This window comes from Salvelinus fontinalis, chromosome 24 (genome assembly GCF_029448725.1).
Source record: "Salvelinus fontinalis isolate EN_2023a chromosome 24, ASM2944872v1, whole genome shotgun sequence".
Taxonomy (NCBI): domain Eukaryota; kingdom Metazoa; phylum Chordata; class Actinopteri; order Salmoniformes; family Salmonidae; genus Salvelinus; species Salvelinus fontinalis.
In genome coordinates this window covers 1,277,125-1,302,692 of record NC_074688.1, presented here as the reverse complement: position 1 = coordinate 1,302,692, position 25,568 = coordinate 1,277,125, and the positions used below count along the sequence as shown (strand labels likewise).

At 42.6% G+C, this 25,568-nt stretch overlaps 1 protein-coding gene across 7 annotated transcripts in view; it reads left to right on the top strand.

The window, feature by feature from the left end:
- The window catches only part of LOC129821727 (protein furry homolog), a 222,270-nt gene that overhangs the window by 102,839 nt on the left and 93,863 nt on the right, over positions 1-25,568 (top strand). For all 7 annotated transcript variants that reach the window (XM_055879325.1, XM_055879322.1, XM_055879326.1 and 4 more), the window contains exons 15-23: positions 2,305-2,476; positions 2,677-2,809; positions 3,187-3,294; positions 9,355-9,499; positions 9,640-9,750; positions 12,134-12,316; positions 12,783-12,869; positions 15,434-15,693; positions 23,595-23,787. In XM_055879325.1, coding sequence (XP_055735300.1) covers positions 2,305-2,476; positions 2,677-2,809; positions 3,187-3,294; positions 9,355-9,499; positions 9,640-9,750; positions 12,134-12,316; positions 12,783-12,869; positions 15,434-15,693; positions 23,595-23,787 — 1,392 coding nt within the window. The remainder of the gene's footprint in view (positions 1-2,304; positions 2,477-2,676; positions 2,810-3,186; positions 3,295-9,354; positions 9,500-9,639; positions 9,751-12,133; positions 12,317-12,782; positions 12,870-15,433; positions 15,694-23,594; positions 23,788-25,568) is intronic.

The window sequence follows — 25,568 nt, the reverse complement described above, 5'->3', positions numbered from 1 at the left end:
TCCCAATAACCGGCATGTTATACTACACCTGTAGGGCATTTATCAGTTCAGTTCTTTGCACCCCATCATTGTGAGGTATTGTTTGTTTTGTGACACACTTCTATTCGAAGCTCTGTTTTTCCCGTAATTTAATCCTCCCGTGTATGATAGTTTTGGCCTGCCTCACTAACGATACCTTTTGCATATTCCCCGCCTGTACTTTAGCAAATCGGATTTCCTGTTATCAACCTATTGCCTGATCTCCCGGACGATGTTACTAGCCTTTTCCCTGCCTGTACTGTTGCCTTTTTGGACCCCCTGTGTATGACCTTCTGCCTGCCCCTGGACCTAGCTACCTGCCTCTTCCTGTGGCCCTTTACAAATAAACTCCTGCTGCGCCCTGCGCTTGAAACCAGCTCTCTGTCTCCCATCGTGTTCATTACACACTTGTCAAACAAAGTTTAAAATGTATTAGTGTTTCCTTTTTAAAGTAATTTATAAGGTCATTCTGATATGTACCATAGAGGTCAAAGTTATGTTGACCTGAACATTCCTCCCAGAAATGTGTCTGATGGATAGCTGTGAATCTAAGCTTTCCAATTATACATGTTTAAAGGGTATAACTTGTTGTATATTGTTGTTTGTCATTGGGTAAAATCCTTATGGGAAGAATGTAAGGGATGGGGGATGACATGTCAAATTACACGGTCCCGTGTGGCTCAGTTGGTAGAGCATGGCGCTTGCAACGCCAGGGTTGTGGGTTTGTTTCCCACGGGGGGCCAGTACAAAAAAAGTATGAATGTATGTACTTGTAAGTCGCTCTGGATAAGAGCGTCTGCTAAATGACTTAAATGTAAATGACAGAAAGAGTGATAATACACAGATAGCTACCATTTTTGCAATGCTATCACACATTTTCCAACTTTAGGGACATAGACCTTCAAGAAAATCACTATAAGACACCATCGGCCCAAGTGAGCTCGAGCTGCCCGACCGACTTCCCTGGCTCATGGACAAAAAAACTGAAAAAACACATCATTCCAAGTGTCAATTACATTATATTCGTGGAGTGCTTTTGTTACAACTATAAAACAAAAAGCATGTGAGTTGGAACACAGTAACAGCTTATTTTTATAATGACAAAAAAACCTAAAAATACCCAAACCACCAAAACACTGAGCAAGACGCTCAGTGAAATTAAGACAATTTCAGTTGCCTAAACATCAGTATAAGCGCCAAGTGTGCTTGTGAATAGTGTGAATAAATCTGCACAAAAGCAATAATGGGATTATGATGAATATGTTGCAGTCAAAAATAGTCCATTATTGTCAGTTATTGGACACATTATTTGGTCATACCATGGATCATTTAGCTATCTGATTTTTAATTTACGGACCACAATTTATAGAAGAGTGCCCGCTATTTTATAAATTGTTTTATTTGATTCATATATGGCAAAAAAAATAGTCAAGAGGTTTTGAAGTGTGTGCTATATTTAGAAGATATAAGAAAGCTCAGGAAATATTTTTGTAATTTCTATTCATATTTAACCCCTTATTTTTGTTGCCACAAAACTACCTCCCTTAATTTGTATGGGTTACCTTCAGACGAGTCCTGGGACACTTGTGGGGGTCGTAGAGCAAAACGGAGAACATTTTGATTTGAGAGTCTCATCTTTCCATAGAGTGTCTACAGCCGTTTTCGTGAAAAGACTGTCTTATGGTCTGACAAACATCGCTGTAGCTCGGCCACATTCCACTGCAGATGCGGAAGGCCGACATATTTGGATGTGGTGGATTGAGACGCAGCCCAATCTTAAACTGACGGATTTACATGGGGATTTTTTTGACTATGTTACTTAGATTGAAGCACAGGTGCGTCAATAGACTCCTAAGGATTTTTAAGAATCATTACATACTGCATTAAAAGGACCAACATACAGGACTAGATTAAACTTCAATTGGGTCATCCTTGTGGTATTGAGAGATAAATATGGTAATGCGTTCACTGATTGCCCTTTAAGCAAGATAGTTCCTATAAATAGAGTGCTTTGTTATCCAACTGATCGTGTGTCCTTTCTGTTACCCTGTGAACAGATCCATGTTCATTTCTGCTTGCAGCTATATTTTCTAAATTGTAATGCCATTTTTGAAAGCAGAACTGCATAGAACACATTGAACAATATACCAGATTCAGAATAACAATACATTTGAAAATAATTTCCCGTAAAAGGACAATACATGTAATCAATCAATCAATTACCAATCAAATCAGTCATCATATCATGACAATTAACATAACATTCCAGTGTGTGCCTTTGTCCAGAGAATGAATATAGGTCTGAGAGCGTTCCTGGTGATAGCTGACAAGCTCCAGCAGAAGGATGGGGAGCCACCCATGCCCAACACGGGAGCCACGCTGCCTTCGGGCAACACACTCAGGGTAAAGAAGACTTACCTGAGCAAAACACTGACCGATGATGAAGCCAAGGTCATAGGTGGGTCACCAGGTGGACTACCTACTGTTTCCGGTATGTTGTGGATGTGTGGGTGGAAGGATGGATGATTGGATGGATGGATGGCACAATTCACCGCTGGAATGAAAGGTTGTGTTGTTCACCATGCACCTTCCCGTGTAAGTATGTATGAATAGAATAGATCCTGAAAGTAAATGATGTGTTCTTCTCCTGTGGTGTAGGTATGTCCCTGTACTACTCCCAGGTGAGGAAGGCCATCGACAATAGCCTGAGACACTTGGACAAGGAGGTGGGCCGATGCTTGATGATGACCAACGTCCAGATGCTCAACAAAGAGCCTGAGGACATGATCACGTACGTGTGCTACTCGGCTGATGTGAAAAGGGCTTTATAAATACATTTGATTTATTGATCTTCCTCTACAAGTGTTAGGGTTGTACATTTCCAGAAACTTTCCCAACGTTCCCAGCTCTCCAGGGTCCTACGACTGGTAATCCCCCAAGTTTCAACTTGGATTGGCCAGGAAAAAGGTTTCCTGGTTAGGTCATGTGGTCAGGAAAAAATACAACTAAAGGCCCTATTCTTGATGTACCATGATTTGGCAGTTGTCAAAAATATTTTTGCATGTCATTATTGGGGGACATTTTACATTGCATATGTAATGACAAACTGAAAGGCAGGCAGTTCTGCTGTTGACCTGATCTTGATGGTGTCTCACCTTGTCTTGTCAGAGGAGAGAGGAAGCCGAAGATCGACTTGTTCAGGACGTGTGTGGCGGCCATCCCTCGCATCCTGCCAGACGGCATGTCCAAGCCCGAACTCATAGACCTGCTATCTCGGTGTGTACGTGCGTGCATATCTGCCTGTGTGTGTGTATGTGCAAGGAACCCATTGTAATGAATGGGCCAACCCTTCACGTTTCCCAAAACCTCAGTAACACGATCCTGCAGAGGCCCGCTGCTGCCTATTTGACCAGGGCATTCAGATAATTAGGTGTCATGTATCATGCAGAGCCCACTTTAGACCAGGAACCATTCCTATCTTACCTGACTGGAAAAATTCCAATAAACCTCATTATAATCTGGCAGCCTGATTTCATTGAAAACTTTTCTTCAACAATGTGTGTTTTAAGGAGGCAATTACTTAAAGCTAGAATCCTTAATTGAAACAGTAACAGTGTTCACCCCACCTGTGTGTTGGTAAAAAGCTGAGGGATGGGCTTGGAGAAATGTAACCCCTTTCAAATTCATTGACAGAGGTATGGATGCAAGGACTGACCATCCATTATAATCAAAATCATAGTTTTAACCATGTTTTGAGGCTAAACAGTGTTTGTTTATTGTGTACAAATATCGAAATTAACAAGCTTGTATTTTTGGGTTTTGATGCGGTGTGACAGTTGAACTAAGCTCATGAGGTATTTTTAAGTTATTGTTATGAGAATTCTGTTCTCAATGTTCATAAACTGAACTTCAATTAAACTACTCGGTTTGTTACCAAGAATTTGTAAGGTTCTTGTTGAAATGAAACAGACAGGGGCCAGTCTACAATAGTCAGCAACGTTTATTTACGAGAGCTCTGTTATCATTTCATGTACATTGGTTTATATACCTCTCATTTCGTCATAAATGTCCCTCCTCCTCTCAGACAATGACAATATTGTTCACAAGTCTTCTCCTACTCATACATTGCTTATCCCATCCTGCCACCTGTTATACAATCTACTACAAGCCCAAGGTTTCTCCCCTCCCTGGGTGGGGAGACTTCCTTCCCTGTTATCACTTCCAGAGTGGTCACAAGTTGTCTGCCACAGTTACTTGTCTGCTAACAGTCCCTTTTTTCTTATGGACAAACTTTCTTCATCATTATACAGAGACAGGGTAGAATTCTGTTGGATATAGTCCTATCATTACTTTAAATGTATACAGCATTTAGTCATTATACATACAATTCGTAACAGTTATGTTCTTCAAGAATCAATGGGCATATGTCATTTATTTATACAGTACCAGTCAAATGTTTGGACACACCTACTCATTCCAGGGTTTTTCTTTATTTTACTATTTTCTAAGTTGTAGAATAATAGTAAGGACATCAAAACTATGAAATAACACATATCGAATCATATACTAACCAAAAAACTGTTCAACATATATTTGAGATTCTTCAAAGTAGCCACCCTTTACCTTGACAACAGCTTTGCATACTCTTGGCATTCTCTCACCTTCATGAGTTAGTCACATGGAATGCATTTCAATTAATAGGTGTGCCTTGTTAAAAGTTCATTTGTGTTATTTCTTTCCTTCTTAATGCGTTTGAGCCCATCAGTTGTGACAAGGTAGGGGTGGTATACAGAAGAAAGCTCTATCAAGATGGTGCCAACAGATAGGGCAGCCGTGCTTTTAGCTCCTAAGCTAAAAGCTTGGCTGTATTTTGTTTTTTATGTGTTATTTATTACATTATTAGCCCAGAAATGTTTTTGTGTTATTACATACAGCCAGAAATAACTTTTGGATATCAGAGCAGTGGTAGCTCACCAGCATTACCAGCATTACGACCAGGAATACGACTTTCCCGAATTGGATCCTTTGTTCGTACCCCCCAGGGCAATTGAACTGATTCCAGAGGCTGATTCTAGTCCGACTCAGGAGGGATTCACAACCCCCACCGCTTCCGAGTATATTACTCGCTAATGTTCAGTCTCTGGATAATAAAGTTGACGAGCTCAGAGCGAGGATCTCCTTCAAGAGAGACATCAGGGATTGTAACATACTCTGTTTCAGGGAAACATGGCTCTCTCGGGATATGCTGAGTCTGTACAGCCAGTTGGGTTCTCAGTTCATCGTGTAGACAGGAATAAAGATCTCTCCTGGAAGAAGAAGGGCAGGGGTGTATGTTTCATGATTAACTACTCATGGTGTGATTGTGATAACATACAGAAACTCAAGTCCTTTTGTTCACCCGACTTCGAACACCTTACGATCAAATGCCGACCCATATTACCTCCCGAGAGAATTCTCTTCGGTTAGAGTCACAGCCGTGTATATTCCCCCTCAAGCCGATACCACGACGACCCACAAAGAACTACACTGGAAACTATATATCCTGAGGATGCAATTATTGTAGCCGGGGATTTTAACAAAGCTAATGTGAGGAAAATGCTACCGAAGTTCTACCAACACATTGACTGTAGCACTCGCTCTGCAAAAACATTGAACCACTGCTACTCAGCTTTCCGAAATGCCTACAAGGCCCTCCCCTGCCCTTGCTTCGGCAAATCAGATCATGACTCCTTTTTGGTCTCCCCTTATATAGGCAGAAACTCAAACAGGAAGTACCCGTGCTATGGTCTATTCAACGCTGGTCTGACCAATCAGAATCCATGCTTCAAGATTGTTTTGATCACGCGGACTGGGATATATTCCGGGTACCCTCGGATAATAACATTGATGTATACATGGACACGGGGACTGAGTTCAACAGGAAGTGTAGAGAAGATGTTGTTCCAAGTGTGACTATTAAAACATGCCTAAACCAAAACCGTGGATAGATGGCAGCATTTGCGCTAAACTGAAAGTACGAACCACCGCATTGAAACATGGCAAGGTGACTGGGAATATGGTAGAATAGAAAACAGTGTAGTTATTCCCTCAGTAAGGCAATCAAACAGGCAAAACGTCAGTACAGAGACAAAGTGGAGTTGCAATTCAACGGCTAAGACACGAGACGTATGTGGCAGGGTCTATAAACAATCACGGACTACAAAGGGAAAACCAGCCACGTCGCGGACACGGACGTCTTGCTTTCGGATAAGCTAAACACCTTTTTTGCCCGTTTTGAGGATAACACAGTGCCACTGACATGGCCAGCTACTAAGGACTGTGGGCTCTCCTTCTCTATGGCCGACGTAAGTAAGACATTTAAGCGTGTTAACCCTTGCAGGGCTGCCGGCCCAGACGGCATCCCTAGCCCCGTCCACAGAGCATGTGAAGACCAGCTGGCTGGAGTGTTTACGAACATATTCAATCTCTCCCTATCCCAGTCTGCTGCCCCCACATTCTTCAAGATGTCCACCATTCCTGTACCCAAGAAAGCAAAGGTAACTGAACAAAATGACTATCGCCCCGTAGCACTCACTTCTGTCATCATGAATTGCTTTGAGAGACTAGTCAAGGATCATATCATCTCCACCCTACCTGTCACCCTAGACCCACTCCAATTTGCATACCGCCCCAATCGATCCACAGATGATGCAATCGCCATCGCACCCTCACAATCCCATCTGGACAAGAGGAATACCTGTGTAAGAATGCTGTTCATTGACTATAGCTCAGCATTCAACATCATAGTACCCTCCAAGCTCATCATTAAGCTCGGGGCCCTGGGTCTGAACCCCGCCCTGTGCAACTGGGTCCTGGACTTCCTGACGGGACGCCCTCAGGTGGTGAAGGTAGGAAACAACATCTCCACTTCGCTGATCCTCAACATAAGGGCCCCACAAGGGTGCGTGCTCAGCATCCTCCTGTACTCCCTGTTCACTCATGACTGAGTGGCCATGCATGCCTCCAACTCAATCATCAAGTTTGCAGACGACACAACAGTAGTAGGCCTGTTTACCAACAATGACGAGACGAGGTTCCTGGTAGTGTGGTGCCAGGAAATTAACCTCTCACTCAACATCAACAAAACAAAGGAGCTGATCATGGACTTCAGGAAACAGCAGAGCACCCCCCTATCCACATCGATGGGACCACAGTGGAGAAGGTGTAAAGCTTCAAGTTCCTCGGTGTACACATCACTGACAAACTGAAATGGTCTACCCACACAGACAGTGTGGCGAAGAAGGCGCAACAGTGCCTTTTCAACCTCAGGAGGCTGAAGAAATTTGGCTTGGCACCTAAAACCCTTGGCACCTAAAACTTTTACAGATGCACAATTGAGAGCATCCTGTCGTGCTGTATCACCGCCTGGTACGACAACTACACCGCCTGGTACGGCAACTACACCGCCCGCAACCGCAGGACTCTCCAGAGGGTGGTGCGGTCTACTCAACGCATCACCGGGTGAAAACTACCTGTCGTCCAGGACACCTACAGCACCCGATGTCACAGGAAGGCCAAAAAGGTCAAGGACAACAACCACCCGAGCCACTGCCTGTTCACCTCGCTATCATCCAAAAGGCGCGGTCAGTACAGGTGCATCAAAGATGGGACCGAGAGACTGAAAAACAGCTTCTATCTAAAGGCCATCAGACTGTTAAATAGCCATCACTAGCACCTTAGAGGCTGCTGCCCTATATACATTGACTTGAAATCACTGGCCACTTTAATAATGTTTACATATTTTGCATTTCTCATCTCATATGTATATACTGTATTATATTCTATTCTACTGTATTTTAGTCTATGTCAGTCTGACATTGCTCGTGCAAATCTTTATATATTCTTAATTCCATTCCTTTACTTTAGATTTGTGTGTATTGTGTGTTTTGATGTGAAATTGTTAGATATTACTTATTAGATATCACTGCACTGTTGGAGCTAGAAACACAAGCATTTCGCTACACCCGCAATAACATCTGCTAAACATGTATGTGACCAATAAAATTGGATTTGATAAAAGGCCAAGTCCATATTGTGGCAAGAACAGCTAAAATAAGCATAGCGAAATAAACAACAGTCCATCATTACTTTAAGACATGAAGGTCAGTCAATCCGGAAAATGTGCAGTCGCAAAAAACCATCAAGCGCTATGATGAAACTGGATCTCATGAGGACCGCCACAGGAAAGGAAGACCCAGAGTTACCTCTGCTGCAGAGGATAAGTTCATTAGAGTTACCAGCCTCAGAAATTGCAGCCCAAATAAAAGCTTCACAGAGTTCAAGTAACAGACACATCTCAACATCAACTGTTCAGAGAAAACTGCATGAATCAGGCCTTCATCGTCGAATTGCTGCAAAGAAACCATTACTAAAGGTCACCAATAATAAGAAGAGACTTGCTTGGGCCAAGAAACACGAGCAATGGACATTAGACCGGTGGAAATCTGTCCTTTTGGTCTGATGAGTCCAAATATTTGATTTTTGGTTCCAACCGCCGTGTCTTTGTGAGGTGCAGAGTAGGTGAATGGATGATCTCCGCATGTGTGGTTCCCACCATGAAGCATGGAGGAGAAGGTGTGGGGGTGCTTTGCTGGTGACGCTGTCGGTGATTTATGTAGAATTCAAAGCTCACTTAATCAGCATTGCTAAAACAGCATTCTGCAGCGATACTCCATCCCATCTGGTTTGCGCTTAGTGCCACTATCATTTGTTTTTCAACAGGACAATGACACAAAACACACCTCCAGGTTGTGTAAGGGCTATTTGACCAAGAAGATGAGTGATGGAGTGCTGCATCAGATGACCTGGCCTCCACAATCACCCGACCTCAAACCAATTTGATGGTTTGTGATGAGTTGGACCATAGAGTGAAGGAAAAGGAGCCAACAAGTGCTCAACCTATGTGGGAACTCCTTCAAGACTGTTGGAAAAGCATTCCTCATTAAGCTGGTTGAGAGAATGCCGAGTGTGTGCAAAGCTGTCATCAAGGCAAAGGGTGGCTACTCAAATATAAAATATATTTAGATTTGTTTAACACTTTTTTTGGTTACTTTATGATTCCATATGTGTTATTTCATAGCTTTGATGTCTTTACTAGTATTCTACAATGTAGAAAATAGCAAAAAATTAAGAAAAACCCTTAAATGAGTAGGCGTCCAAACTTTTGACTGGTACCGTGTGTCAAAAAATGTATATAGCAATTAAGGATTTCAACTTTAAGTAGAATTTAGTAAACCGAGCAATACATAAATAGTTGCCTCTTTAAAACGCACATTGTGTGTATTTTTTTTCTCCCAGGTTGACGATTCACATGGACGACGAGCTACGCCTCATAGCCCAGAATTCCCTCCAGAGTTTACTGGTAGACCTCCCTGAGTGGCGTGATGACGTCCTGTTTGGCTTTACCAATTTCCTGTTGCGGGAGGTTCAGGACAGCCACCAGGTACAGATGGATGGATCTGTATGGAACTATCTGGATGGAATGGAACTAGCTGGATGGAACTATCAATGGATAGATGGCTTGATGAGTTGATTTCTTGATTGATTGATTGACTAATGTATTGACTAATTGATTGATTGCAGGCCCTACTGGACAACTCTCTCCGGCTGCTGCTTCAGCTGTTGACCCAGTGGAGACTTGCTCTGTCAGCCCCAGAGAAGGGCTGCGACACAGCCAAGATACGCCCAGCAGAGGTACAGTAAACATAGATAGGCTGTCTATTATTTCCTTATTGCTCTTACAGTGGAGATATAGGCTGGGAGGTGTAATGAGTAGCTACATTAAGTGCCTGTATGTTTACGTAGTGCTGAGCGATTAGGTTTTTAAACAACTAATTTGACCGATGTCGGTTCAATTATTTGAATTACATTTTGTTCCGTTTTTTTTTGTGAGCTCGATGTGTAATTTCTGTAGAGATAAATATGATCAAGCCTGAACTGTGCAATGTAGTAGGGAGTTGTAGTTTCCAACAGGTCAATATTCTACACAGTTTAGAGCAGAAAATGTGTTAATTAACTACAATGACCATAAATCATTGTACACCCGCTTAAACTTGTCCGGTCTGTGCAGAGCAGACACAGATGCCTCTTTCAAAAGAACTGGGAACTCTGAAAAATATGAGATCAAATCATGAGGTCAGTGATCTTCAGGTCGGAAAGTCAGAGCTTTAGAAAGAGGCCCGAAATCCTGAGTTGAAATTTCGAGAAGGGATGACCGTTCAAATAGTGTTTTTTTTAACGCACTGATGTCGGAAGGTGGAGATTTCTCAGTTCCCAGTTCCTAGTTCCCAGTTGTTTTGAACCCGGCAAGAGACTGAGAGAAGATCGAGAGGGAAAGAAAGCAGTTGCTTTGCAAGCTTGAAAATACATGATCTAAGTGACTGATAGTTGGTATTCAGTATGCCTTATTTACATTGAAGAACTACTTAAATTGTGATTTTGTCAGAAGCACTTGGAATGAAATAAAATGTATCAAATTAAACAAATATTTTATTAAAGTAATGTGAATAAGTTATGGTTAATACGTGATAAGCAGTAATGGGCAGTCACTACAATCATGGGACTTTTATTAATTATTTTGTTCAACATTTATCAACATTATCAACATTTACTGGGGGGAGGGGTTGTCCCAAATGGGGACAAATATCCCTGATTTACATTCGCTCTTCTGCTCGTATTTTCCCTATAAAACAATGGCTCGACTTACTTTGATATTACCCTAATGAAGTTTAGAAACGTTTGTGAAGGTTTGGTATGCTGTGGCTATTATTAAGCTTTAGCTACTGCAGGCCTTCAATATGACGGCAGTGTGCCTCGGCGCTCCAACTGACAGTTAAACTTGAGGTAAGGAAGACCCTTTCAGGACAACCAGAGTTACTCCTGTAATCTAACAATATAATTCTTATCTTTATACAAAATATTTGAATCAAAAATGAACTAATAGCAGACACAGTAGGCATCTGACATGAAGAAATGCATGTCGGTAACATAGCATGCCACCGGCAAATCTCTATCTCTCTAGTTTATATAGGCTATATATTTATAAAAATATGAATATCATACAGTGAAAGCCATTGCATGATGCAATGCCCTGATACTATAAATGTACTGCTAAAATATCTGACAGCTGAGCCTAACCCCCCCACCCCCACAAATAGGCTAGAACGTTTTGCATATGCTACACATTGAAACACAAGGAATCGTGTTTTTCTAATTTGTTATAGGCTGTTTTTAAAGGACACGTAAAATGTGGCTCATTTGGCCAACAGGCCTCTTTTTTTTTTGATGGTGCTGGCTGCGCCAGGTTGGATCTGAATGCATATGGGTGTATGTTACATTTATCAAATGTCCGGTAAATTCAAATCTTCCCTGTCATGTAGGTTCGGCGCTACATTTACGAAAGGAAAATCTTCCTAAAGGAATATTCTTTCGAATATTCACATGAAAATCTGTCACCAATTGGATGGAAACCTAGCTATTATAGACACCCTAAAGACTCTTGCAGGTGAGCTAGTCCAGTGTCACTTTGATTAAGCCTGCACATTATGGTTCACCAGCAGCCCCAGAACATCTGAAGAATAAGCTACCAGCCAAACAAGCTTGTAAGAATTGTACTTGTATTCATGTACAAAATAAAAAAATAGGGACCACAATGGAAATAACAGTGTTGCTACAGTTATTGTTATTTGTGGTCGTAAACATGATTTTGAGTTAATCGTATGAGGGGGAAGGGTGTTCGATTTATTTTCAGTACAAGGGGAGGGTCATATGAAAATATGTTTCATCTTGGGGAGGAGGGGTGCATTTTTGTTAATGACACTGAGTTGGACCCCCCATTCCCCGAAAAACAGAATTCAAAAACCGTGATAATGTTTTTATCAATGAACTTAAACCAAACCGACATATTAAAAAAAACAGTAATCGCTCAGCACTAGTTTAAGGTAGGGGCATGGTTTCTGTTTCCTCAGAAAGGAATACAAATATGTGTCAATGTCCCTTCTAGTTCTGGCGCTGTTGTGAGTGCGCCCTGCTCTTCTATTGAGTTGTTGTTTGCACCTGTGTCCGCTGTGTGTTGTAGCTGTTGCAGTTGGGCTCCAGCCAACGCGTGTCGGTGGAACACGGACCCCACTCCACAGTGCTGCACGCCATCGAGGGCCTGGCCTTGCTGCTGCTCTGCTCCTGTCAGCTCACAACGCGCAAACTGGCCATGGCAATCCTCCGGGAGATACGCTGCCTGTTCCTCGCCATCGGACAGGCTGAGGTAAGGGCGAGAGGGGGATTGTCAGAACGTGGGTTAAAATCGCCGGTCTGTTATTGTAAAATTCATTGTTCAAACGTGGCTGCGTAACCATAGGAACCACCACATCACACCCAAAAGGCTATTTCATGGACATGTAACTTGTGCGGAGCGCGAGACACTGCCATTCGTTTCATGAGAGGTATGCACTGCTCAGCGTAAAATGTCCCGCTCTTTTTTCATCTTCAAGAATTCGATGCGCGTCTCACGCCCCGAGAGCGCTTGATAAAGTGGCTCGCGCTCTTCTCGCGCTGTCAACAAGTTACAGGTCTTATGTAACAGCTAAAAAGCTACGGTTTTCTCGAAGCCCCAGTGTAGCTCCATAGCAAAGCCGATTAACTGGAAAGTTAACCAGTAAATTGTGTGCTGGTTACGGAGTATTGGACCAGAGTTGGTTGAACATGATGGATTCTGTGATCATACCTTACAGGATGATGACAAACCCATGATAGAGGTCATGGATCAACTGAGCCTGGCGGTTCTGGAAAGTTTTGTCCATGTGGCAGCGTCAGATACGGTGAGCGTTTCTCTGTGTTGCACTCTGTGTGTGTGTGTGTGTTTTAGAGGGAGAAGAGGAGGCAGAGGGTGGGGGTGGAGAGAGAGAGGGGAGACTGAAGGCGTCAATGTGTACTCATACAGTATAGCTTCTGTGTAAGTCTGGCTGCATTTTGCTCATCTAAGTAATCCACTTATTTCATGTACAATTTCTCACATTTCATAACTTTGTTATTACTCCAGACAGTGATTCAGGATGGGTATTACAGCCCAGTCCGCTTAACATACAGTGCATTCGGAAAGTGCATTCGGTATTCAGACCCCTTGACTTTTTCAACATTTTGTTACATTACAGCCTTATTCTAAAATTGACTAAATTGTTTCTTTTCCTCATCAATCTACATACAATACAAAGCAAAAATTTTTTTTTAGAAAAAAACAAACACATTTACATAAGTATTCAGACCCTTTACTCAGTACTTTGTTCAAGCACCTTTGGCAGTGATTACAGTCTCGAGTCTTCTTGGGTATGACGCTACAAGCTTGGCACACCTGTATTTGGGGATTCCCTCCCATTCTTCTCTGCAGATCCTCTCAAGCTCTGTCAGATTGGATGGGGAGCATCACTGCACAGCTATATTCAGGTCTCTCCAGAGATGTTCGATCAGATTCAAGTTCGGGCTCTGGCTGGGCCACTCAAGGACATTCAGAGAACTCCTGCATTGTCTTGGTTGTGTGCTTAGGGTTGTTGTCCTATTGGAAGGTGAACCTTCACCCCCAGTCTAAGGTCCTGAGCGCTCTGGAGCAGGTTTTCATCAAGGATCTCTCTGTACTTTCATCTTTCCCTCAATACTGACTAGTCTCCCAGTCCCTGATGAAAAACATCCCCACAGCATAATTGTAATGATCGTCTATAGGTGATTGAGCGGACCAATGCGCAGCGGGTGCTGAATACATAATGAATTTATTAAATCAAGACGACGAACACGAAGAACACTTGATAACTACAAAACAATAAACGATGTGAACAAACCTGAACTAGAGAACATATAACATGAACGCACGAACAGGAAGGAAGACACGAAAATGAATGAAAGAACGAAACGAAACGAAACAGTACCGTGTGGTGCGACATACACAGACACAGCAACAATCACCCCCAAACAAACAGTGAGAACAGCCTACCTTAATATGGTTCTCAATCAGAGGAAACGTCAAACACCTGCCTCTAATTGAGAACCATATCAGGCAACACATTTAACCCAACATAGAAACACATAACATAGAATGCCCACCCCAACTCACGCCCTGACCAACTAAACACATACAAAAACAATGGAAAACAGGTCAGGAACGTGACAATAATGCTGTCACCACATTACTTCACTGTAGGTATGGTGCCAGGTTTCCTCCAGACGTGACACTTGGCATTCAGGCCAAAGAGTTCAATCTTGGTTTCATCTGACAATATAATATTGTTTCTCATGTTCTGAGAGTCCTTTAGGTTCTTTTTGGCAAACTCCAAGCGGGCTGTTATGTGCCTTTTACTTAGGAGTGGTTTCCGTCTGGCCACTCTACCATAAAGGCCTGCTTGGTGGAGTTTTGCAGAGATGATTGTCTTTTTGGAAGGTTCTCCCATCTCTAGAGAGATGGAGCTCTGTCAGAGTGACCATCGGGTACTTGGTCACCTCCCAGACCAAGGCCCTTCTCCACCAATTGCTCTGTTTGGCCAGCTATAGGAAGAGTCTTGGTGGTTCCAAACTTCTTCCATTTAAGAATGATGGAGGCCACTGTGTTCTTGGGGACCTTCAATGCTGAAGACATTTTTTGGTACCCTTCCCTAGATCTGTGCCTCGACACAATCTTGTCTCGAAACTCTACAGACAATTCCTTCGACCTCATGGCTTGGTTTTTTCTCTGACATGCACTGTCAACTGTGGGACCTTATATAGACAGGTGTGTGCCTTTCCAACTCATGTCCAATCAATTGAATTTCCCAAAGGTGGACTTCAAAATCAAGCTGTAGAAACATCTCAAGGATGATCAATGGAAACAGAATGCACCTGAGAGCAATTTCGAGTCTCATAGCAAAGGTTCTGAATAGTTATGTAAATAAGGTTTCTGTTTTTTATTTTGTATACATTTGTACAAATTTCTGAAAACCTGTTTTTGCTTTGTCATTATAGAGTATTGTGTGTAGATTGATGAGGGGGAAAAAACGATTTCATACATTTTAGAATAGGTCTGTAACATCACAGAATGTGGGAAAAGTCAAGGGGTACTTTCCGAATGCACTTTACCGTCAAGCGATCTGGTTAGCTTCCATTAATCACGTTAGTGATTTGTATGAACAATCTTCTCACTGATCATAGAATTGTGGATGGCAGTTTTAGCCTGGTTCTAGAACTGCAATTGAAATTCCAGTTGAACCTAAAAAAATTGCATACATTTTTTATGATTTCTAAAATAAACAGTCTATAGCCTTTAATTGTAATTGAAGATCATTTCCTGAATTGACTGAAACCTCTAACCCTCGACTTCTAACCCCTGACCCTCCTGTCTCCCAATCCCCAACCCCCTCTTTAGGCCACTCTTCCATTGGGCCACCAAGTGGACCTGCAATGGCTGCTTGAGTGGAACTCCATGCTGGTCAACAGCCACTATGACATCCGGAGCCCGTCCCACGTGTGGATCTTTGCCCAGTCGGTCAAGGACCCCTGGGTTCTCTGTCTCTACAGCCTGCTGCGCCAGGACCACCTGCCCAAACACTGCCCCACCGCCCTTAGCTACACCTGGTCCTACGTCTTCACACGCATGCAGCTGCTCATGCCCCTGGTGGACCCCACGTGAGTACTGCTAAGTTCTGTTCCTGATTGAATAGAATAGATTTTTATTGTCGCCAACCCGAGCCAACCTGACACAACCCCATGTTGGATTTGATTTATTGTACAGATTGCGTACAGCACAGCCCCAGAGGATAACACATCAGAGTATTGAACAAAAGTTTATTTTACAATTTGGATCTTGATGTAAGAAGATAGATGGTTAGATAATCCATATAAAAGAAATGGACGGCACTCTAAGGGGCGCTTTCCCGTACACAGAGTAGGCCTAGTCCCGTGCCCTTATCCACAAAGCATCTCTGAAAAAGGTTGTTGTTGCAAATGATGGGGAATAACCAATCGCGATGAGGCATCGGCAGCTGTGAACTCTATAGCTCGCAATGGTAAAACTTTTGATTGAACTTTGCCCACTCTTAATTCTTGCCCAATATGTTGGAATGCATAACCCTTTTTTTTGGTACAAATTCAGATATTTTGAATAATGTGATTGGCATATTGCACTGAATCATACAGTATGACTATTGCTAAACACATACTTTTTATAATATTACCGTTATATCAACACATTTGCACTGGATATATATTTCTGGATATCTGACATGTTATTAGATATAAGGAGTAGACATGCTCCCATATACGCATGTCATTCATTTCATATACGGAGCTAGGATATTCTCCGTAATGGGACAGTTTGTACATGCATCCAATCTGGACCTCAGAAATCTCCCTTCTACTGTATGAGTCCAGGGAGATATCTGGGGTGAGATGCATACAAGACACGCACCTGATGCGCATGCACCCGCTTACATATTTGTAGAATATTCGATCTCCGGAAAGGGTAGGTGTCAACATGCTGACATATCTAAGCCTTTATACTTAGGTATGAATGAAGCCACATATTTTCTGAAATGTATCACATCCTTAGTCGTTACCTGATCATTTATGCATCCGTATTCCTTACATGATATGTAGTATTCATCCTCATGTCTGATCGAAAATGGGGTAAAGCTCATCAAATATTATTTGACCTGTTCCGGCGGGCAAAAATCATTGTGCCATATCTGAGCATACATTTGTACCATATTCAGTAGTAGGCTATACAAGGCATGGATAGGCAAACATCGTCATACATGTATTTAATCCAGGTTGCTATTTCCAAAGCACATCTGTACTATTTCTGTTTAAAAAATGCAGCATAGCAAATCCACATTTTTGGGTATGTGTACTTTACTTCACTATTTATATTTTTGACTACTTTTACTTCACTACATTCCTTAAGAAAATATTGTACTTTTTACTCCATACAGTTTCTTGGTCTTTCTTGGTCTTAAACTGCAGTAATTTACAGTGCATTCGGAAAGTATTTAGACACAATACTCCATAATGATACAGCAAAAAACTTTTTTAATTTTTTTTTAAATATCACATTTACCTAAGTATTCAGACCCTTTACTCAGTACTTTGAAGCACTTTTGGCAGCGCATACAGCCTCGAGTCTTCTTGGGTATGACGCTAGAAGCTTGGCACACCTGTATTTGGGGACTTTCTCCCATTCTTCTCTGCAGATCCTCTCAAGCTCTGTCAGGTTTGCATGGGGACCGTTGCTGCACAGTTATTTTCAGGTTTCCCCATCGATGTTCAATCGGGTTCAAGTCCGTGGTCTAGCTACGTGACGCTTGGCATTCAGGTTAAAGAGTTTCATCTTGGTTTCATCAGACCAGAATATTTTGTTTCTCATGTTCTGAGGGTCTTTAGGTGCCTTTTTGCAAACTCCAAGCAGGCTGTCATGTGCCTTTTACTGACAAGAAGCACATGGCTGAGCTCTTTAATCACCACTTCGTTAAGGCAGGATTTCTATTTGACTCAGCCATGCCTCCTTGCCTGTCCAACATTTCCTCATCTCCCACCGACTAGCCCTGAATGCGACTAGCCCCGATGCTCCTCCCTCTTTTTCCCTGGCCCCACTACAAAGTTTCTCCCTGTAGGCGGTCACTGAGTCTGAGATGATAATGGAGCTCTTTAAACTTGACCCCAAAAAAACATCTGTGTCAGACCCTTTCTTCTTTAAGGTTGCTGCCCCTATAATCGCCAAGCCTATCTCTGACGTTTTTAATCTGCCTCTCCTCTCTGGGAAGGTTCCCATTGCTTGGAAGGTAGCCACGGTTCATCCTTTATTTAAAGGGGAGATCAAGTTGATCCTAACTGTTATAGGCCTATTTCTATTTTGCCCTGTTTATCAAAAGTGTTGGAAAAACTTGTCAATAATCAACTGACTGGCTTTCTTGATGTCTATTGTATTCTCTCTGGTATGCAATCTGGTTTCCGCTCAGGTTATGAATGTGTCACTGCAACCTTAAAGGTTCTCAATGATGTCACCATTGCCCTTGATTCTAAGCAATGTTGTGCTGCTATTTTAATTGACTTGGCCAAAACTTTTGATACGTTAGACCATTTCATTCTTGTGTATTCCGGCTAAGGAGTATTGGTGTCTCTAAGAGGTCTTTGGCCTGCTTTGCTAACTACCTCTCTCAAAGAGTGCAGCGTATAAAGTCAGAACATCTGCTGTCTCACCCACTGCCTGTCACCAAGGGTGTACCCCAAGGCTCGATCCTAGGCCCCACGCTCTTCTCAATTTACATCAACAACATAGCTCAGGCAGTAGGAAGCTGTCTCATCCGTTTATATGCAGATGATACAGTCTTACACTCAGCTAGCCCCTCCCCGGATGTTGTGTTAAACGCTCTACAACAAAGCTTTCTTAGTGACCAACAAGCTTTCTCTGCCCTTAACCTTGTTCTGAACACCTCCAAACCAAAGGTCATGTGGTAAGAAGAATGCCCCTCTCCCAGCCGGTGTGATTACTACCGCTGAGGGTTTAAAGCTTGAGATAGTCACCTCATACAAGTACTTGGGAGTATGGCTAGACGGTACACTGTCCTTCCTTTAGCACACATCCAAGCTGCAGGCTAAGGTTAAATCTATACTTTCCTCTATCATAATTGCTCCTCTTTCACCCCAGCTGCCTAACTAACCCTGATTCAGATGACTATCCAACCCATGCTATATTACGGACACGTAATTGCTTTTCTTTTTCTTTTTTTTTATCCCCTTTTCTCCCCAATTTTCGTGGTATCCAATCGCTAGTAATTACTATCTTGTCTCATCGCTACAACTCCCGTACGGGCTCGGGAGAGACGAAGGTCGAAAGCCATGCGTCCTCCGAAGCACAACCCAACCAAGCCGCACTGCTTCTTTAACACAGTGCGCCTCCAACCCGGAAGCCAGCCGCACCAATGTGTCGGAGGAAACACCGTGCACCTGGCCCCCTTGGTTAGCGCGCACTGCGCCCGGCCCGCCACAGGAGTCGCTGGAGCGCGATGAGACAAGGATATCCCTACCGGCCAAACCCTCCCTAACCCGGACGACGCTAGCCCAATTGTGCGTTGCCCCACGGACCTCCCGGTCGCGGCCGGCTGCGACAGAGCCTGGGCGCGAACCCAGAGACTCTGGTGGCGCAGTTAGCACTGCGATGCAGTCACACGGGAGGCCGAGACGTAATTTATAGACCGACAGGTAACGGTGCTCTCGAGCGGCTAGATTTGCCACCAATTCTCGTTATAGGACACATCACTGAACTCTATACTCCTCTGTAAACTGGTCATCTCTGTAAACCTGTCGCAAGACCCACTGGTTGATGCTTATTTATAAACCCCTCTGTGGCCTCACTCCCCCCTAACTGAGATATCTACTGCTGCCCTCATCCTCCACATACAACACCCGTCCTGCCAGTCACATTCTGTTAAAGGTCCCAAAAGCACACACATCCCTGGGCTGCTCCTCTTTTCAGTTCGCTGCAGCTAGCGACTGGAATGAGCTGCAACAAACACTCAAACTGGACAGTTTTATCTCAATCTTCTTCATTCAAAGACTCAATCATGGAAACTCTTACCGACAGTTGTGGCTGCTTTGCATGATGTAGTGTTGTCTCTACCTTGTCTTTTGTGCTGTTGTCTGTGGCCAATAATGTTTGTACCCTGTTTTGTGCTGCTACCATGTTGTGCTGCTGCCATGTTGTGTTGGGTATGTTGCCATGTGTATGTCGTGCTGCTGCCATCCTCTTTTCGACTCCGTCTGCATATTTGCAATCAAACGGCAGAATTTTTCTCCATCTTCTTAGCTATCATACTCGAATTCCACTGATTTCAAAACTCGGTCCTCCAGAAAGTGGAGGGCAACACTTATAGTTCTACTACGTGATATCTTTCAAAAAAAGCTGTGTTAGAAAGGATTACCTACACATACTGACCAGCTCATATTATAGACCGAAGCGTGCTACATGGCAGACCAATCTGAACTCATCTCTCGGCATGTCCAGCGCACTCATTATCTCAGCCAATCATGGCTAGCGGGAAGGTTTCTTACTTTTTCCGTGGCACAACCAACTAGGCTCCTAATTTAACAATTGTATTCGTATTTACAGGTGGCATACACGTTTTTTATTAAGGCACATGAAAGTTCATAGGTTCCAGAAGGCATTTCTGCCACAAAACGCATTTTGATAAAATAAAAAAGTTTACGTTCAAATGGAGCTCCTGTAAAGTATTGACGTGCGACATACGCCTAGTTTCCTGAAACTAGTCACATATACACAACTGCAATATTTGATTATTATTATTATTATTATTATTATTATTATTTGATTATATTTGATAACCCAATGTGGACCTGAAATAGACAATTGAATGTTTTTTATGTTTTGGCAATTGGATATTCACCATTTTTGGCTTTGGAATGTCCGTTAAAAAGCTCTATAATAATTTTAATGTCAGTATTTCATAATGCATTTATTTACAAAAATAACCAAAATCTATTTTTTTTATAAATAAAATATTATCTAAGCGAAAGAGAATCAACCTCAAAATGCACTAATTGCTCAGCACTAGGCACCTCAAAGGAAATATAGTGATACGCTCGTTGACATTGTTGGAAATGATGGGGAACAACCAATCATGATGAGGCATCGCCAGCGGTCAACTCTATAGCACGCTTCAGACAACCACGTACATAAAATGTTGCAATGGGAAAACGTTTGATCTCATTTTCACCTGACACCATCAATGTGCCTACTCTTAATTACTGTCTAATATGTTGCCATGCATATATACTACCATTCAAAAGTGATTTTTTTTTAAAGAAAAGCACATTTTTTGCCCATTAAAATGGCATAACATTTATCAGAAATATAGTGTAGACATTGTTAATGTTGTAGCTGGAAACGGCACATTTTTAATGGAATATCTACATTACATACATTTTTTTATTTAACCTTTATCTAACTTGGCAAGTCAGTTCAGAACAACTTCTTATTTACAATGACAGCCTAGGAACAGTGGGTTAACTGCCTTGTTCAGGGGCAGAACGACAGATTTTTACCTTGTCAGCTCAGGGATTCGATCTAGCAACCTTTCGGTTACTAGTCCAATGCTCTAACCACTAGGCTACCTGCCGTACAGAGGCAGGTATAGTATTCTCTCTGGTACGCAATCTGGTTTCCGCTCAGGTTATGAATCTGCATATTTGCATATTTGGCACGTTGTGTTAGCTAATCCAAGTTTATAATTTTAAAAAGGCTAATTGATCACTAGAAAACCCTTTTGCAATTATGTTAGCACAGCTGAAAACTGTTGTCCTGATTTAAAGAAGCAATAAAACTGTCCTTTAGACTAGTTGAGTATCTGGAGCATCAGCATTTGTGGGTTCGATTACAGGCTCAAAATGGCCAGAAACAAATAACTTTCTTCTGAAACTCATCAGTCTATTGTTGTTCTGAGAAATGAAGGCTATTCCATGCGAGAAATTGCCAAAAAACTGAAGATCTGGTACAACGCTGTGTACTACTCCCTTCACATAACAGGGCAAAATGGCTCTAACCAGAATAGAAAAAGGAGTGGGAGGCCCCATTGCACAACTGAGCAAGAGGACAAGTACATTAGAGTGTCTAGTTTGAGAAACAGATGCCTCACATGTCCTCAACTGGCAGCTTCATTAAATAGTACCCGCAAAACACCAGTCTCAAAGTCAACAGTGAAGAGGCGACTCCGGGATGCTGGCCTGGAGTTGCAAAGAAAAAGCCATATCTCAGACTGGACAATAAAAATGAAAGATTAAGATGGGCAAAAGAACACTGGACAGAGGAAGTCGCCTCTTCATTGTTGACGTTGAGACTGGTGTTTTGCGGATACTATTTAATGAAGCTGCATGTTGAGGACTTGTGAGGCGTCTTACAGCCTGCACACGCCATTTTTATCAATAAATCACTATCAGAAAATGTTTTGTGTGGTATTATTGATATATTTACTATTTTTTCACGTTTTTCAATTACCGGTGATAAATCATGCATTCCGATTTTTGCATAGATTTTACTGGGCACATAGTATGTGTGTAAAATAATTTTTTGAAGGTTGTACTGATTATGATGAGCTAAGCTAATTCCAGCAATGTGTGTGGAGCCATGTTTGTTGACATACAATGCATTCTTGGTTTAGAAAGTAATCGTCGGATTACTTTAGATTTCTCTAAAGTGTTTTCCTCAATTATTTTGATCAACGCTGAGCTCACCCGTGATGTGATTAATTATACATAGTAATTGCTATTAGCTAATTCATATTGTAGTTTATGTCAGCCGAGAGTTAGAAAATATGACCGCTTGTGTTGCGTCAATCTTTCCTCAGTTAGCGCTAGGACAAATGTAGCCTACATTTTTCCGGTTAGGATGATTGTGTTATGCTATAGATACTTCTGTGAATATCTGAACATTGCATCCAAAAATAAACTGCTCACATTCTGGACATTACTTTGTAAGGACTGTGTTTGTGTAAATAGTTCCTGAAAAAAGTGTGGCCAGCTCAAATGCTGATTATTGCGTCATTCGAAACTGGCCGTTCTAAATAAGCGTTATAAATGAGCGTTCTAATCACACGGTTGTGATCGTATGCTTCAGGGACCACTGTAGAATGATCACACCCGTGTGATGCCCTTCTTCAGTTTTTTATTCTTCTCTGCGCAATGTACTGAGAACTCAGCTGGCTGTATGGACGGGGACAGTATATCCAGAGAGAGCCATGATTCTGTGAAACAGTGTATGTTACGGTCCCTGATGTCTCTCTGGAAGGAGATCCTCGCCCTGAGCACGCCTACTTTATTGGCCAGAGACGAAACATTGACGAGTAATGTACTCGGAAGTGGTGGATGGTGTGCCCGCCTCCTGAGTCAAACTAGAAGTCCACTCTGAATACCTCTTCTCCGCCAGCTGCATTTTGGAGCAGCCTCTGGGATAAGTTAAATTGCCCTGGTGGTGCGGAGAAAGCATCCAATTCGGGAGAGTCGTATTCCTGGTCGTAATGTTGTTGAGGTACGCCGCTCTGATATCCAAAATTTATTTCCGGCTGTATGTAATAACATAAAAAAATATATATATAGGCTGTCGGGCCGTCTTTAGGCAAGAGATACTGTTGCATGTAGGTCTAGATCATTTATGGATTGATCATAAAGAAAATTTTGAACAACTCCAAAGCAATTGCATGTGTCACAGGAACCACTGACTCGCTGCATTTTTCTATTATCAAAACACCTGCAGGTATCTCTTAAAATTGTTCATGAGGTCTCTTAAATATCTGTCGACTAGGTGGGACTCTTGTGAATGAAGAGGCTTCATGCATAGCTTTTAAGAATAAGAGTAAAATGTCTCTATTCTCAGCACAAATGTTCTACTCTGAGACGCTTTGTGGATACGGGCCCAGGACTAGGCTTAATCTGTGTCAGGAAAACTGCCCCTAAAGGTTCAGTTTGATTTACCATGCACTCTCAATGCACTGTGTGTGTGTGTTTACCCGTGGTCTCTCCAGTAACCCGGTATACACTAAGAAGGCCAGCAGCACGTCGGGTGGTGGAGACAGCTACGTGACCCTGTGGAGGAACTACCTGATCCTGTGTTTTGGAGTGGCCAAGCCTAGCATCATGAGCCCCGGCCAACTGAGAGCCTACACCCCTGAGATCACAGCCACTACACCTGACGGCAGCATCAGCTACGACAACAAGGTAGATACACTACATTACCAAAAGTATGTGGACACCTGCTCATCTTACATCTCATTCCAAAATCATGAGCTTTAATATGGAGTTGGTTCCCCCTTGGCTGCTATAACAGCCTCCTCTAAAGTCAGGGGTCTGTGCAGGCCAGTCAAGTTCTTCCACACAGAACTAGACAAACCATTTCTGAATGGACCTCGCTTTGTGCACGGGGGCATTGCCATGCTGAAACTGTTGCCACAAAGTTGGAAGCAGAGATTTGTCTAGAATGTCATTGTATGCTGTAGCATTAAGAGTTCCCTTCACTGGAACTAAGGGGTCTAGCCCGAACCATGAAAAACATTCCCAGACCATTATTCCACCTCCACCAAACTTTACAGTTGGCACTATGCATTGGGGCATGTAGCGTTCTCCTGGAATCCGCCAAGGCCTGATTTGTCCGTCGGACTGCCAGATTGTGAATCATCACTCCATAGCACTCGTTTCCACTGGTCCAGAGTCCAACGGCATCGACTCTTGGCATTGCGCATGGTGATCTTAGTCTTGTGTGCGGCTGCTCGGCCATGGAAACCCATTTCATGAAGCTCCCAACGAACAGTTCTTGTGCTGACGTTGCTTCCAGAGGCAGTTTGGAACTCGGTAGTTAGTGTTGCAACCGAGAACAGATGTTTTTGGCCATCCCGTTCTGTGAGCTTATGTTGAAATAGCCAAATCCACTAATTTCAAGGGGTGTCCACATATACTATATTTACAAAAGTATCTCCCCTCTCACAGCTAGATTGTCCCAATTAGGGACCTAGGGGCTAACTAACCCCCCCAAAAGGACTAATTAACTCCCCATAGAGACTAACTAACTCCCCATAGGGACAAACTAACTTCCCCTAAAGTTTGTAAAGTCACATGGTTATCCTTTCTACTGTGGTTTGCTCTGGTTTGGAAAACCGTGTAACTAAGTTGTGTTGTCATTTGTGAAGATGTCTGACTAAGTAGTGTGTGTTTGTGTACCAGGTGATTGGAACTGAATTGTGTGTGATGCACAATGTTTTGAGTGTGTGTACCAGAGGTGCATTCAACAATGGAAGTAGTTTGGGAACGTTCGTTTACGTTAGCTAACATATTCCACTTGTTTTGTGTTAGCCGTAAACATTTGTTAGCTAAAAGTCTGAGACGCCATGGTGCAGCGAACGTACAGTGCCTTCGGAAAGTATTCAGACCCCTTGACTTTTTCCACATTTTGTTATGTTACAGCCTTATTCTAAAATTAATACCCATAATGACAAAGCAAAAGCAGATTGTTAGAAATGTTTTGCAATTTATAAAAAAAATATTCAGACCCTTTGCTATGAGAGTAAAAATTGAGCTCAGGTGCATCCTGTTTCCATTGATCATGCTTGAGGTGTTTCTACAACTTGATTTGAAGTCCACCTGTGGTAAATTCAATTGATTGGACATGATTTGGAAAGTCACACACCTGTCTATATAAGATCCCACAGTTGACAGTGCATATCAGAGCAAAAACCAAGCCAAAAGGTTAAAGGAATTGTCCATAGAGCTCTGATACAGGATTGTGTTGAGGCACAGATCTGGGGAAGGGTACCAACACATTTCTGCAGCATCGAAGGTCGCCAAGAACACAGTTGCCTCCTTCATTCTTAAATGGAAGAAGTTTGGAATCACCAAGACTCTTTCTCAAGCTGGCCGTCCGGCCAAACTGAGCAATTAGGGGAGGAGGGCCTTGGTCAGGGAGGTGACCAAGAACCCAATGGTCACTCTGACAGAGCTCTAGAGTT